We start from the raw sequence: 14,835 nt of genomic DNA on the forward strand, positions 1-14,835 counted from the left end.
GAATTATACACACATCAACAGACATGCTGACACAATGATAGCTGCATAATGACTCAAGGTAGTGTGTTCTCACACTAACAAACCACAGCCGTTAAGAAAATGGAAATAACACTAACTACATCTTCATTTACACTAATTTCTTAATGTAATACTCGGACCAAAAACCTAATTTGAGCTTTTGTAACCAGGTTATGCCTCCAATGAAATTCTGTGTATAACCTATAGTGAAAAATAAAAACGAGTGGGATGAATTGGCTGCAGGTTTACATTCCCATGTTTTCCCATTGCTCATGCTTTAAAAATGTCAACACTCATGGGAGTCCCAAGCCTGACTGGCAGTTTAACAACACTAATTGTGTTGACATAAAAGAGCATCAGTGTTTTCAGGAAACACTATTTACTCACAGTTTTGTATTCAGCTGCAGCAGGAAGCCCTGCTTATCATACACTGAAAAAGAAACAGATGTAGAAATGAAATGTTACTACACAGATCCTCAAACATTGCAGGTAGAAAAAAAAAAGGGCAAACTTTATGTGGTTGGTTCATGAGCACGGTGTCGTCGGGTGTACGTAAATTCAACTATCAGCTCATTAGCTGTAGTTAATACATAGTGGGCACAAACCAAAATGGCAAATAATGTCAAGGTAAAAGCATTAGAATTTGTGACAAAACAAGACAAGCCAGGTTAGGGTGAAGCCAGCCAAAACAATCTGTTGAGTGTAAAATAAAGTTAGAAAGGGAGTTAAGGGATCACCTATGGACAACCAGAGGGGCAGCCAATAGGTGCCTGGCAAAGCATAGAGGTAGAAGACAGAGAAGCACAGAAAGCTAGGAGATTAATACTGACTGTTACAAGTGAAATAATAATTGAATTATGGCACATAAACATTAATTGCATTATCATTCTTATTGTTATTATTATCATATAGCATATAGTAAAATTAACATGATGAGCATTAGTTAAAAGTAGGAATAAGCACAGTTTTACTCCTTTGGTTGCGGCTCTTGTCTTCACAGAAAAGCTGGAGGAGAGAGATAAAGAAAAAAGGACGATGGGAATGCATGGCGGCTGGTTAGGGAGAGATCCAAGCACTGCCCTGGAGGACAGGGACTTTTGCCATAGCAGCCGAGATGAGTGAGTTTATATGTTACCGTGAAACGGCGCAAGGCAGCCAAAGGGCCAAATAGAGGGAAAACAGCTTGGGGAAAATTAAAGGGTCCAACCACTAAGACAAATGCCGATTTGTAGAACCTTGCAGTATTATCACAACAACACTCCTGCAGGCTGCTGCACATGGCAACAATTTATTACAGAGGTGAGGCAACAGAGGGCAGTGGTGTATCACAAGCAGCTTCTTGAGATAATGCAGATTTAAACTCCTCACCAGTTGTCAACCTCTCAGTAGATGATGGCTGTACACTAACACACTTACACTACCATTCAAAAGTTTGGGGTCACCTATACTATTTGTTTTCCATTAAAAGTCACACTTTTATTCATCAAAAGAGTTGCAAAAACAAATAGAAATTATAGTCAAGACATCGACAAGATTAGAAATAATGATTTTTATTCAAAATAATCATTTTGCCCTTTTGTCAAAGAACCAGCAAAACTGTTTTCAGCTGTGCTAACATAATTGCACAAGGGTTTTCAAGGGTTTACTAATCATCCAAAAATCTTCTAACGTGATTAGCAAACACAATGCACCATTAGAACACTGGAAATGGGCCTCTATACACCTATGTACATATTCCATTAAAAACCAAACGTTTGCAGCTAGAATAGTCGTTTACCACATTAACAATGTATAGAGTGTATTTCTGATTCATTTAATGTTATAGATATTGAAAAAAATAAGGACATTCCTAAGTGACCCCAAACTTTTGAACAGTAGTGTACTTTGTTTTCCCCTATCTGGAAAAATATCTGGTTGATACTAACAATTTTTCCCAAACTCCAAATGTGGCAGCTGAAGTATTGTAGGGTATTAAAAGGTTCTGAACTTTTGACTGAAATGGCAGAGGGATAAAGGAGTGGACAACTTTGGTTGGGCTGCAGATATACCTGAGCCTACTATTTGTCCCACGACGATGTCTGGTTCCACCTCTGAAACACAAAAGCGTCAGTTAGCACTGAATGAAGTCAGTCTGTTTATGGCTGCACTGGACTTGAAAATGAAGCCAACTGCAAATGTCACACATAACAAGAGTTAAGAAAAAAACCAAAAAAGGAGGATAAGGACGACGAGGAGAGGTTAGTAGCTTTAATCCCAGTAGGGTGAATTATAATGCTTGCTTGCTGAACAGCCCAATGAAGTGGAAAATTAACTGCAGAAATCCCCCATTGAGATTTTGTGATTATTAGGGTGGTATTCTGAGTTGTTCATAAGGACTGAATGAGTGACTGCACACATCTTTTCAAATGAAACAAATGATAAGGATAGGTAGTGTGAAAGAGGAAAAAATGGAAAGCTTACATTGTTGAGTTAATAGGGAATTATAATCCATAGAGGAAAAAAAAAAAAACTCAGCAACAGCCCACTTTAAAACCACTTGCTTCAAAATAGTAACCCAGGATATGAAGGCAGAGTCTCATCGCCTCTACCTGCAATTCTTTTCACTTCAGCACCTTTAGTCAGGACTACAGTTGTCTCTTCTGCATCACTGTCTGTAAACAAAAGGGGTTAAGACACTGAAGTAAGAGCATCATCACTGTAGAACTTTGGAAGCAACTATAGAAGACAACTATGAAGCAAAGACATCAGCTTCAGCAAAAATCAGACAGTGGCTGTGCACAAAAACAGATGGGTACAAACAATAAGCAAACACAAGAGACACAAAGAACCCAGAAGCATTAATACATAATATCTAGTGGTGTTTTATTAGCGGTGTTTGTTATGGCCAGACTTTGGCAGCTGCTGTGCCTTAGCTTCTATTTCCCCCTTTTTGATCATGATTTGTTTTAGTACGTAAATAAATCAGTTAACAAGAACAATTTCATTGTGATTTTGAGAGAAAAAAAACACTAGAGCATAAAATACTTATTTTGCTTCTATCTCGGGATGGGCCCATACCACTTTTTGTGTTAGATACCGATATTAGTCCGATACAGGCATTTTAGACAATTTATCAACAATGATGACACATTTGTGCTGAGTCATTTCAAAGACATCATTCTCCAACTGTGTAACAAATATTGTTCTCCCAAAAAGAAGAAATAAACAGGCCAAACATGACAGCTAAACTGCCTTTGCTGATTTTTATTTACATTTTACTGTGCATATAGAGGCATGCGATATACATAGGATTTTATCAGATTTTTACATTTTTATCTGTCCGATATCTGATCCAGTGATTTTGACCAGTATCGGACCGATACTGATTCCCATAGTTCTACCAAAAATAATCAGAGCTCGGTCACTTCCCAAATGCCCAAGTATGACAAAACCACGGGTAGAGAACAAAAAGTGCTTTGTGACGAAAACACAGCAGTGACAACTGAAAACCAAGCATGTTCTTTGAGCAGCTGCTGACCTTAATTTAAAGAAACACTAACAACATCAGAGATTTTAAAATCTGAAAACATGCTTAAAAATATACTCTAAAATGACATACTCAAACAACTGGATTTGTAGAATTACATTACATGGGCTACTTGTATGCATCATTTGTATCAGTTTACAGGTGGAATAGAAAGAGTATGTCTTCTAAGCAAGTGCAAAGAGAACAAAATACTGGAAGTGGAAGCGGCAAACCTTAATTTCTCACCCTGCAGGTGTTACTTTCAACTGTGAATTTGAACGGAGGTGGTGTTCCTGTTACTAGCAACAAAGCTAATTTTAAAATAAATGGGGCCATGCAGCTTAGAAGCTCAAAACAGGATATCAACTGTCTCTTGTTCTAATCAGATAGAATAAATGATTGATCTTTGGGGAGTGAATTGAACAAGATCTAAATTTCTTGTTCACACTTTCTAACCACAACTGTCATCAGTGAATAGATGTTACACTATATTTACAGTACAGAACGACCCGTTATCAATGACTAGAATCCTATACCTCAGTCACATGATAGTAAGCTCACAGTCAATTTGCTGATGAGCTGAAAGCCATGAGATGTAGCTAAAAGTTCCAGAAAATATGAAGTAAGGGGGCATATTAATCCAAGCAGCATCAATGATTATAGTGCAGCTTATCAATAGCTTTTCAGTGTAGTGAGTTTCCAGGAGCTGATTTGTATTGGTCCCTTTGAAAATTCAATGGGTCCAAATAAATGCATTATTTCTTAAGTAATAGTATTGTTAAACTCCCGTTTGATGCTGGTAAAATCATGTACAGTGTTTCCTCTTGGATGTTTACTGCAAAATTTTGGCCCAAATTAGGTCATTTCTGGTACATTTTAACTCATTGGCTGCCAATGACGTCATCTACAGAAGTCAATTCAAATATAACCGTTCACTGCCAATGACGTGATGAAAAAAGAGAGTCTACCCTTATCTTTTGGTGTTTACATAGTCATAGAACACACCGTTTTGTGGGTCTTGGATAATCAGTCAAAATGTTTTAAAACACTTGGCAGTTCTGCGCTGATAATGGTTGGCAGCCAATGAGTGTTAATGACACAATCCATCATCATATAAGCTGATCTTAAACATTTGTGTTAGTTTATAATGAAGTTTTAAAGAATTAGAAAAAGAAGAATAAATATTTCTTTTGGTTACTCGAAGAAGAAAAAGTGTACAGATTGGCAGCAGACTAGAAACTTCAGTTCAGACTGTGTGAACAATATGTGTCAATTATGTACAAATGCAGGTATACATGAGTAGTGAGTATACATATTTGAATTGAAATTATTTTTGTTTTAAGTCAAGCTATACTTCAATATCCACTCTATACTGGATAACACGATTATACGAGCATTACCACATGGTATACTCTCAAAATACTAACTAGCATAAACCCCGGGTCAGATACATAGCCTAAATTGCAGCCTTTGTGATTTGTTAATTGCGTGATGTGAAATTTTGATTTCAAAGCGATTTCTTGTTCGACCATACTGCAGAATAAACGACAAGGAAGAAAGTCACAGGTAGAAGACCTGTGTGCGACAGCACCCAATAAATTATTACTACTTAGGAGATTACATAACAAGACATGGAAAAAAGAAGGCTCCACTGTTGAAAGGACACCTCAAGGATCAACTCCCGGGGGGAATGACAGCTGTCACATTAAGCTGCTCTGAACTTGACACTGGCAGAGTCATAAGATGGTGTAAGTCAAGTTGCAACAGGGCATGATGCCCATGGGCATCTTACTGCTAAAACCTAAACCAGTCTGATGTTATGTTCTGCTTTCTTTAAAAATGGGATTAAACAGCACACCCAAACCCCCACTGCTAAAAAAATGCAGTGGTTGTGCAGGGGCTCGCACACTAAAAACAGCACCTTTTCATGTTTCTGTTAGACAGCTGATACTGCTAAAATATTGCTAGTGGAAACTTACATGTAGGCCCTTTATACAAGCATGGATTAAACATCAAGCTGGGGTTTAAGAATAAGGGAAGAACAAGACTGGAACATTGTTGATGTGGTGACCATCTGGTCGTATGTGAACCCATACCACCACCAGGAGGTCAGCTCATCATGGCAAGGGCTTGTTAAAATACAGGATCAAAGACGCATCACATACAACTGCAGTGTTGGATTTTATATTCCAAACACAGCGCATCACAAATGTCTGTGTTCTGCTGCAAGAGGGCAGAAGTATTATCCATATAGCAAACGTATATGAGTGAAATGCTTTGTAATCATGATGATAATGATCAGGGTATAAGCCTCTACATATATAGGAGTCATGACTTAGTCTTTGTTACTAATAAGTCAAGAATGACGAGGAGGGATTATCCAGATTTGAGCCCCTCAGTGAGACAGCATAGCTTAGCTGACCAGGGAGGAGGGTAGGTGAGACCCTCCACATGCTCATCTGTCCACTTTGACCCTCTTGTATCCAAACATCTGGCACCACTGTGCTGCAGAAAGCCAATATTTCTCACTGCAATCAAAGTGCTGGTGAACTATTCAGGGTTTAAATACAGCACATTGCTTTGACTTTCCTCAAAATGTATTATACAGTTATAAAATACATTGAGAGCATATACTTTCAATCCAGTGTATGTATACAGCAGAATGAGGGAATCCCACACAGCGGTGTTAAATGGGGATGGTTTATCTGGGATTGGATCCAGTTTTATTTTCACATAGTTAATTAAGATGTGACGCTCAACCAATTTGGCAAAGACTTAATCACATTTGCCCCAATAATAGGCCACAGCCAGACAAAGAGGTTCAATAAGTGTTCATCATTCAGTTTGTTTTGTCTGTGTTGTACACAGGGAACAGCTGAGAAAGTTTCACGTGTTCAAGTGAAATCTTCTAGCCCCCTCTGCTGGATTTTAAAAGTTATTTCAGGGTGTCCGCACAGCTTGATATACTTCCCCAATATCTAACACTATCAGTTTGTACACGCTGACTAGAGCCATATAATGACAGTATGCAAGGCACCTTATCACTGCATCTAAATCTCCAAAACACAGGATATTCCACTAACTTGTAGTCATGACCTACACCCTAACATTACACTGTAATCTCGAAAGGAAATTGGAAGTCGTGCTTTGTCATCATGTGGCGAGAAACATCATCCTATTGTGAAAATTTCACAAAAAAGTCATTTCCTCCGAACTACAAAAACAGATGTGAGAACAAGTAGGATCTAGCATGTTCAGACTAAGAGGGAAAATCTTCAATTTGGTTAGTGCAGGGAAAGGTTTTGTATCGTGGTATCCACGTAGGGCTGTTAGCAGATTTCTCTGTCTCATCTGACAGATAACCTGCATGGGTGCATCCGCTCATTTTAAGTGGCAGTCTGAGAGTGCAAGGAAATTTGATTTGACTCCGCGCAGCATCCTGTGGTCTGGTGAAGTCAAAAAAATTATAATAATGGGCACACAAACGTTGAGCAACATCAACAGTTGAGCAGAGAGAGAGACTGCAAAACAAAATGAATCACACTCAAATAAGCACAGATATAACTGGCAGTCGTCGGCACAGAGAAGCAGACGGCAAGAGAGACAGATGTCTTGCAGTAAACACACATAAACACATTTCAACTGTTTCAAAGGGGACTATGGATGATTATGTGATGAATAAATGTTGTCAGATTGAAGATGTCACTTACGAGGCTTCTGGCCCCATAGATGTAGATGCCCAGAGGAGTAGCATATAAAGCCCACGACCAGCATCGAGCAGAAGAAGAATATCAGCTTGTGTGTGGGCTTCATGGTCTTCATGTGCGAGTCATTCACATGGCACCATCCAATTCATCACCTGAAAGAAGATGAGGATAGGGGAACGCTACGTTTATATATACCAAAATAGAAATGTAACTGTCAGCAGGAGCACAAATACAAAAGTAACAACACCAAACATGGGTCGGTCAAAAGAACCTTTTATAGATGCATGTAAATAAGTAGGGGAAAAAATGTAGAATGGAATGAATGCAGTTTTAAAAACAATGTATATTAATAATATAATATAATTGTTCAATTATCTTGGTTATATAATTGCAACTTAAAGAGTGAGGGTTGTCTGGAGCAAAGTCTCCTAATGCAATTAAAGCTAAAAGATAAAAAAACACAGGCTGTGTAGAACCATGATACATTTCTCAAGCAGAACAAGCAGAAAGAAATAGTCGGTACATGTTGCAGTTTGGGGGAAACAGGGGACATGACAACGAATAGTGAAAAGTGACACATCATCGTTGTCCCCCGTGTCAAAATAACTGTAATGTTCTTAGAAGCTTACAGGAAACCCCACCCTTGCTGACGCAAACATGACCTGATGAGATGATAGCACCAAGACATATTCATATATCTGCATGATTTACAGATTCATCAGTGAGCCCTGCAGAATATGTCATGCAGAATTTGCAAAAAAGGAAACGTATCTGGTTCTATCTGGGCCAACTTTGTTTAATACGCCACACTGCTAAAAGCAACTGCAAATGAAGGACTGAATAAAAGGGAAGTGCGAGAGCAGTGTTGAGCTCAGATAAGACGAAGAACATTTCCATGCACAGTTAAGTCGACCTCGTTCAGTTGGACTACTGCCCGTGTGCCAGTATACAAGGACATTGTAGTGGTTCACCGTTAGGCAGTTAAACCCCCCCCATCATACAATCTCTCTCCATGTAAGCATGAAAAATGCCCTGGCCTGAATTTGTCCATGCTTTTGTTGCTGTTGATCTTCTTCGTACCAGTTTCTTTTATTATTTCCGGGTATTGCCCAACGGTGAGAGTCTGACTCTGGTCCGACTGAAGGTATAAAGTATTAGTAGTAGTTGTCTGGGGGTGTTAATCCCACTTTGAGAAATTCAATTTAGTGCCTTGTCAGTTAGACTAAAATATTTACATGATGTCATATAAACATACAAACTAAGACCTCGGCAAAACTCAGATTAAAACCACAACTTATGATAAGGCAAATTTACCAAGTGATAATATTGAAAACAGTTTAGTCTACTCTAAAATGTACTTTTCAAACACCAAGACAAATCAGACACCTGTGAATAGAGATGGAGCTCTACCCGTGTAATAAAAATCATCAGCATATAGAATACAATGCATTTCTGTTTACTATAGACAAACATGCAGCTCCACCACTAAGTGCAGTCAAAATAAAACATTTAACGGTCTCCAACATGGGCAATAACTCAATAACAACAAACACTCAACCGCCACCCATTCAATACTACTACTTCAATACAAATATCAGCTCAGCCAATCATATGACAGCAACTCAATTACAATTGTGACCTCTGAATTTAAACCCATTCTTTTTACACACCAGAAGTGAACAGACAAACTGGGCACATGAGAGTGGGTCGTTGGGCGCCTTGCTTAGGGGCACTCAAACCCTTCACCTGTCCCGCAACCCTCTGGTTACGAGCCCAAATCCCTTCCACTCTGTCATGGGCTGCCATTAAATGGGCAATAACTCAAAATAATAGCTCACCTGCAAGAGGGTTGCTGGTTTGTGTCCCAGACAGCCCAACGCTTATCTCTGCGGAGTTTGCATGTTTTCCCTGTGTGTGTGCATGGGTTGTGCATGGACCTGTCTTGCCCTATGTCATTGGCACCAACAGGCCCACAACGATGTACGGATGGTGAGCACACCTCTTCAACTACTCTTTAAAACAAACATCCAATCAGAAAATCACATGGAAGCAACCCATTCAAGCATGTAGACCAGGGGTCACCAATACAATGCCCGCGGGCACCTGGTAGCCCGCAGGCAGCCAATATGGTACCCGCGGGCTCACTTCATCTCACTTGCATGTATCCATGAGTAAAACAGTAAAATATCATTGATATTGTTTATAAAAACTGATTATGGGAACCCTAACCCATTAGGAGTTAGCACTGGAATTAATATGTATGCAATTGAAAGCATAATATTAAGGATTTAAATGGTAAAAAAAAAAAATGGTGCATAAAATGTTAATATGGTAGCCCTCCATATTATTCTTTACACTTCAGGTAGCTCTCTGTCTCAAAAAGGTTGGTGACCCCTGATGTAGACATCGTCAAATCGACATGTTCAAGGATGAACCAATAAAATAATAATAATCTGTTCAATGCCAGTCAAAATCACTGAATTGAGTGTCAGCAAATTATTTTTGCCCTACTGGGGGTAAAAAACCTGAGGAGGTTAAAGACAGTATTGGACTGAGCCATTCCTGATTTTCATGCACACCCATCTCTAGGGTTTGAAATAATTAGAAAAAGAGTAATATCCAGAAAATCATCCTGTGAGCTGCAGTTCTCTGGGCAAAAAAACATAGATAATACCAGATGTCAGAGGAGAAAGACAAAAGCGAACCAAATAACCACCTGTTCTGCAGAGACTGTATAAGAACACAACATTTCAAACATTGATGGAGACAAAGGCAGAAGACCTGAGCACACTGGTGACTGATGACTGTATGATCACAATAGAATGTTATTTAGTTGCACTATAACAACGACTCAGTATTGATATGGTATTCATTACGCACAACTGACAAAGTGTTAAGTTCATAAAAAAAGTTTACAACCACAATTTGGTTTCGACTTTCACTTAAAAAAAATGTATGACAATTATAGATATCGAACGAATTATTTCATCGTTACTTGGTGATATCGTCCAGATATATACGTGTAACATTATCATCTGAAACCAAGCATTACAAGACTGCATTCACGCCAGGAAAAGATGTAAAATGTAAAAAGCTGACGTAAAGCTCACCACGTCGTTGTATAACGGGTCTTAGCAGCGGCAGTGAACGCTCACACTCTCCGTTTTTAAGTGTTTAAGACCATGTCGCTGTGATATCGACGTGACGACGTTCCGCAGCCTCGCATCAAAACAAACAGCGGGACTTTGCGGTCCTTTACTCTAACCTCATAATGTTCCAGTTTGTTCGACCACACACACACACACACAATGGCTGCTAAATAACCTGCGGCTCCATCTTACCTTAAAGGCACCGTTTGACGCCGCGAACAGAGCTAACGGACCCGTTCACACACATGAAGAAGTGTGAGTGTGGGGAAAAAAACGACACACACACACACACACAGCATCAAGCAGCTAGCCAGGAATGTTAACTTAGGTTAGCTCGTGATGCTAGTCTGCTAACAACGCTACGTTGGCAGTGAAGAGTTTGCATTCATCGTCGTCGGCAGGCCTGAAACAACACAGCAGCACTGGTGGGGGATACGTGTGGACACAGACGTGGGCTTTTACTGCAGCAATAAATGGCTGTTGGCAGTCCACTAATGTCCAACAATTTATCAAATAACGGTTTTTCCACAACGTAAAGGAGTCTGAAGGGGAAACAATAGTAATGTTAAAGTAGACGAGAGCACTGGTTCACCAGAACGAACCAACGTCTCACTGCCATTTTTCCAAAAACATGTGAATGACTGTGTTCACATTACCTTCTTTTTTTTTCCCCTCTGAGTCCCCGTCTCAGAAGCAGCGCCAGCCCTTAGTTTATATCATGGATGTGTCGGTAAACCCACGGTGTTCTTCTCTCCATCATGGAAAGACAGACGGAGGAAAAATCCGTGGACGTGTACCGTTTCTCTGACGGAGCAGCCAGTCTGTCTGACTGCGTGTTTCTGCTACTGTCTCCTACTTCACATCGAGACTGGCACAAGGGAAAGGGCACCGTCCGCTGTCAACACCTCCACAGCCATTATCACCATCATCACCATCAGCGGCAGCCGCTCACTGGTCACACTTTTCCACCCACAGTCACATGAGGCGTCATGTTGAATTATGAAGCCCCCCTCCTGGTGTTTCATCTGGCTCCTCTCACGTGGTCTCGTCACTGGTTCACGTCCCTTTGAAAACTGGATTTGTCTCGACATCCATTGCCACTTTATTTCCTGATAAAGTGTGTACTTTTACTTCACTACATTTCCTCTAACTATCTTTGTTACTCGTTGCTAGCAAATAAAACCAGAAAAAGAGTCAGTAATGGCACTTTTCTAGTCTCGATTATCTTTCATACCCATTTAATAGGGATGCGAATCTTTGGGTGGCTCACGATTCGATTCAAAATCGACTCTCGATTCAACTGATTTGATTCATACAATTCTCGATTCAAAAATGTATACAATGCATAGTGTGTTATGGCAAATTATGGCATCAAAAGAATACAGTTTGTATAAGATAATGTGATCACACAAAGGCAAACTTAAGACAAAAGTTAACATTTATTAATTCAAAACAAATAAAAACTTACTGTACAAAAAAATAAAAGCTTAGGCTAGCTGCCTTTTTCTCGCAGAAGTTACAAAAATAAAGTGTACACAAATAACAGAAACTGTTGTTCTGTGTGGTTTTTCAAAATAGAAACTAAAAATTCTTTTTTTTTTCTTTCAAAATCGATTTTTGAAGTTTACGAATCGTGATTCCCCCCACCCTACCATTTACACACTACAACATGGGATTAAGTGTCTCAAGGACACTAGTAGAGCCAGGAATTGAACCCACAGCCTTCCAATTGAAAGACAACTCACCCTACCACTGATCCACAATGGCTCAATCCAAACTCATCACTGTCTTAATAATTTTACTTATTATACTCAAGTAGATTTTATATCAGAAAATTACTTTTGATACTTAAGCACAGTAAATGGCATATAATTTAAAACTTTAATTTCAGTCATATATATATATATTTTTTAAGTGACTTCCAACTCCTACCAAAGTCATTATCTGGAAAGAAACACATATATTGCCGATTCTGTTCACATTACCAGACTGTCAGTTTCTTATTGACTATTTTCAATAATGTTTCTTATCTCAAGTCCAGTTGCCTACATCTGTTATCCGTGAAATCAAAACCGCTTCATCAAATGAAAATCTGCTCAAAGGTTGTAGGTCAACCAGTTGAAAAACTAACTTGCCTCTGACCCTCACCATGTCCTGAACCATGAATATAGACTATCACCATCCCGGCCGGAGGTACAGGGTTCTACGGTTTTTACAAACAAAGCTGCTGTGATGCAAGACAAAGTTCGAACATAAACTATTCTATCGTATTGTATCTGTCGTGGCAAACTTAAAGCTTAATTTCAAAACCACTCAAAGTTTCAGTTTCAGTCACAGAAGAGTCCAGTAAAAGTTCTACACGTTTATTTCACGCAGAAAGGTCCGTGTTCCTCCTCCCAGATCAACAGGTGAAACTATTTCTTTAGTTACACTTCAAAAGAGCGCAGCGATCATGTAATTCCTGTGTAGACAGTTTCTATCATATATCTAACTATCCATCTGTCGGTCATAGCTATCAAAGGTCCACCATACCACATTCCTTCCCCCTTAAGAGTAACCACTCAGGTGTGCTGAAGGTCAACAATGAACTCTTTAACTGTTCACATATTATATACTGTAACATGTAATCCTGCGTTAATCATTGAAACTGAATCTAAACTAGATCAACTCAATATTGGCTCCTACAGTATCGTATCTACAGGGAAACAAAATGGAGCGTAAGCTCGAGTAGGCGTGCATGGAATGTATGTCCCAGCCCTAAGCCTGTACTTATGACTCTGTTTCTTCATATAGCGATGTTTAGATCTTGTGTCGCTGCACACAGGAAGTGATTCATTTGCCAAGACAGATAGAGGCAACAGAACATTGCACTAGCTCACTCAGTCAGACCTGAGAGCACTGCTTGGCTGAGCCCATTTTCAGATGAAGCATACAAATAACGTGACATAATTTCTGTTCACGAAGAGCAAACAAATCGACAAATAATATCAACAACAAAAGTCATGCACTCCAACTTTAAATTAGGATTGGATTCAGATTTCTCTTTGTAATCCGATTCGACCATACTTACTTATGTTGTACGGCCGTGTGTTGGATATACCGCAGTATATCTGGTGATACAGAAAGTGTGCAAAGGCGCACAAATCCATGACATATCATTACACCTGGCAGGAAGTGACAAATATTAAGAAAGTGGTTTCTTATATATCAGACATAGGGCTGCTTACCGATGTGTACAAGACTGATTTCAAAATTCCCAATTGACAATCAGATTTCTGCATCCACCCAGCCCTGAAAACCCCCCAGATGTGAGTCACCTCTGCCTGGTAAAGTGAACCTATTTGTCTTTTTGCTGATACTCATGAGCTGTCGTCATCAAACTGTAGCAGCAGAAGGGCCGATGGAGGAGAGTGTAGTGTACACTTGGGTTGATGAGGACAGTCAGATTCAAAGTTGGATTGTTTGGATTGAGTGCACGGCTAAAACAGGTGTTTTGAGGGAGTTTGGGGTCCCCACGCAGAATAGCCCATGTTCTCGTTCAATGTAGTCAGCAAATATTATTTGCCCAAATCCTACTGACTCCCCTCTCAGCTTAGGACCCCCCTGAGGAGAGAGGCGTGTTTTCCATCCCACAGACAAAGACCGAACAGGTTGTTAGAGATTTAAAAGTAATCATAGCTTAAAGTGTAAAAATGTGAAGCAGATTATTTTGTATGTTCCTTTGTTTGGGAAGTCCTTCACCCAGACCACCTTCCTTGTCTTGTTTACACACAGTGTTTTCCCATGTCAATATTGGTCTAAATCAATAAAGACCTTCAGTAATGTTGACTGTGTGAAACGAAAAACCTCAAAGGTTAAAGCAACACACTGTGTGCGGCAGTTTGTTTGTGCCTTAAAACACCAGTAACAAGATAATTTTTGATGAACAAGGACACATGCATCCTATGGAATTATATTAGTGTCAACACTTTTCACGAAGCAGGCAACGCTTTTTAAAAGAAGCAAACAGTTCCAGACGGACGGCACCTCCAAGCCCTTGACTACTACGCTCCAAAACTCAGTAGCCAATCAGCAGGCAACGTCCTAAGGCCCGCCCATGGACAGAATCGCAAAACACGGCGCAAAGGAGGGAGCGCAACAAATAAAATACAATATTTTTGAATGATGATACTCTGCACAGTGTTGGTTTAAGGTGATCTAAAGCAGTGTTTCCCAACAACAACCCACTCGTTTGAATTATGTGTGTTGGAGCAGGGAAACATCTAAAACATGCAGGACAGGGGGCTCCCCGTGGACTAGGATTGGGGAAACATAGATTACAGGAATCACTGCTGTGTGCAACTTTCACATTCAAAGTATGAATTAATACGAAACATAACATAAATGTAAACGTGGTACATGTTCACATATTCAGACACGTCATACTGTATTGTTTGGGGGTTTATACAGTATTTTA

General features: G+C 39.6%; 1 protein-coding gene across 1 annotated transcript in view; it reads right to left on the reverse strand.

Moving 5' to 3' along the window:
* LOC310928043 (CMP-N-acetylneuraminate-beta-1,4-galactoside alpha-2,3-sialyltransferase-like) overlaps positions 1 to 11,119 on the reverse strand; it is a gene marked incomplete at its 3' end in the record, with an annotated part of 38,347 nt that extends 27,228 nt beyond the window's left edge. The window contains exons 1-5 of the mRNA XM_083890505.1: positions 11,036 to 11,119; positions 7,234 to 7,382; positions 2,607 to 2,669; positions 2,067 to 2,108; positions 406 to 448 (exon numbers count right to left, since the gene is read on the reverse strand). Of these exons, the coding sequence (XP_083746631.1) occupies positions 406 to 448; positions 2,067 to 2,108; positions 2,607 to 2,669; positions 7,234 to 7,345 (260 nt within the window). The 5' untranslated portion in view covers positions 7,346 to 7,382; positions 11,036 to 11,119. The remainder of the gene's footprint in view (positions 1 to 405; positions 449 to 2,066; positions 2,109 to 2,606; positions 2,670 to 7,233; positions 7,383 to 11,035) is intronic.
* Between the last annotated feature and the right edge of the window lie 3,716 nt (positions 11,120 to 14,835).

The sequence above is a fragment of the Microchirus variegatus genome (assembly GCF_963457635.1).
Source record: "Microchirus variegatus genome assembly, chromosome: 5".
Classification (NCBI taxonomy): Eukaryota; Metazoa; Chordata; class Actinopteri; order Pleuronectiformes; family Soleidae; genus Microchirus; species Microchirus variegatus.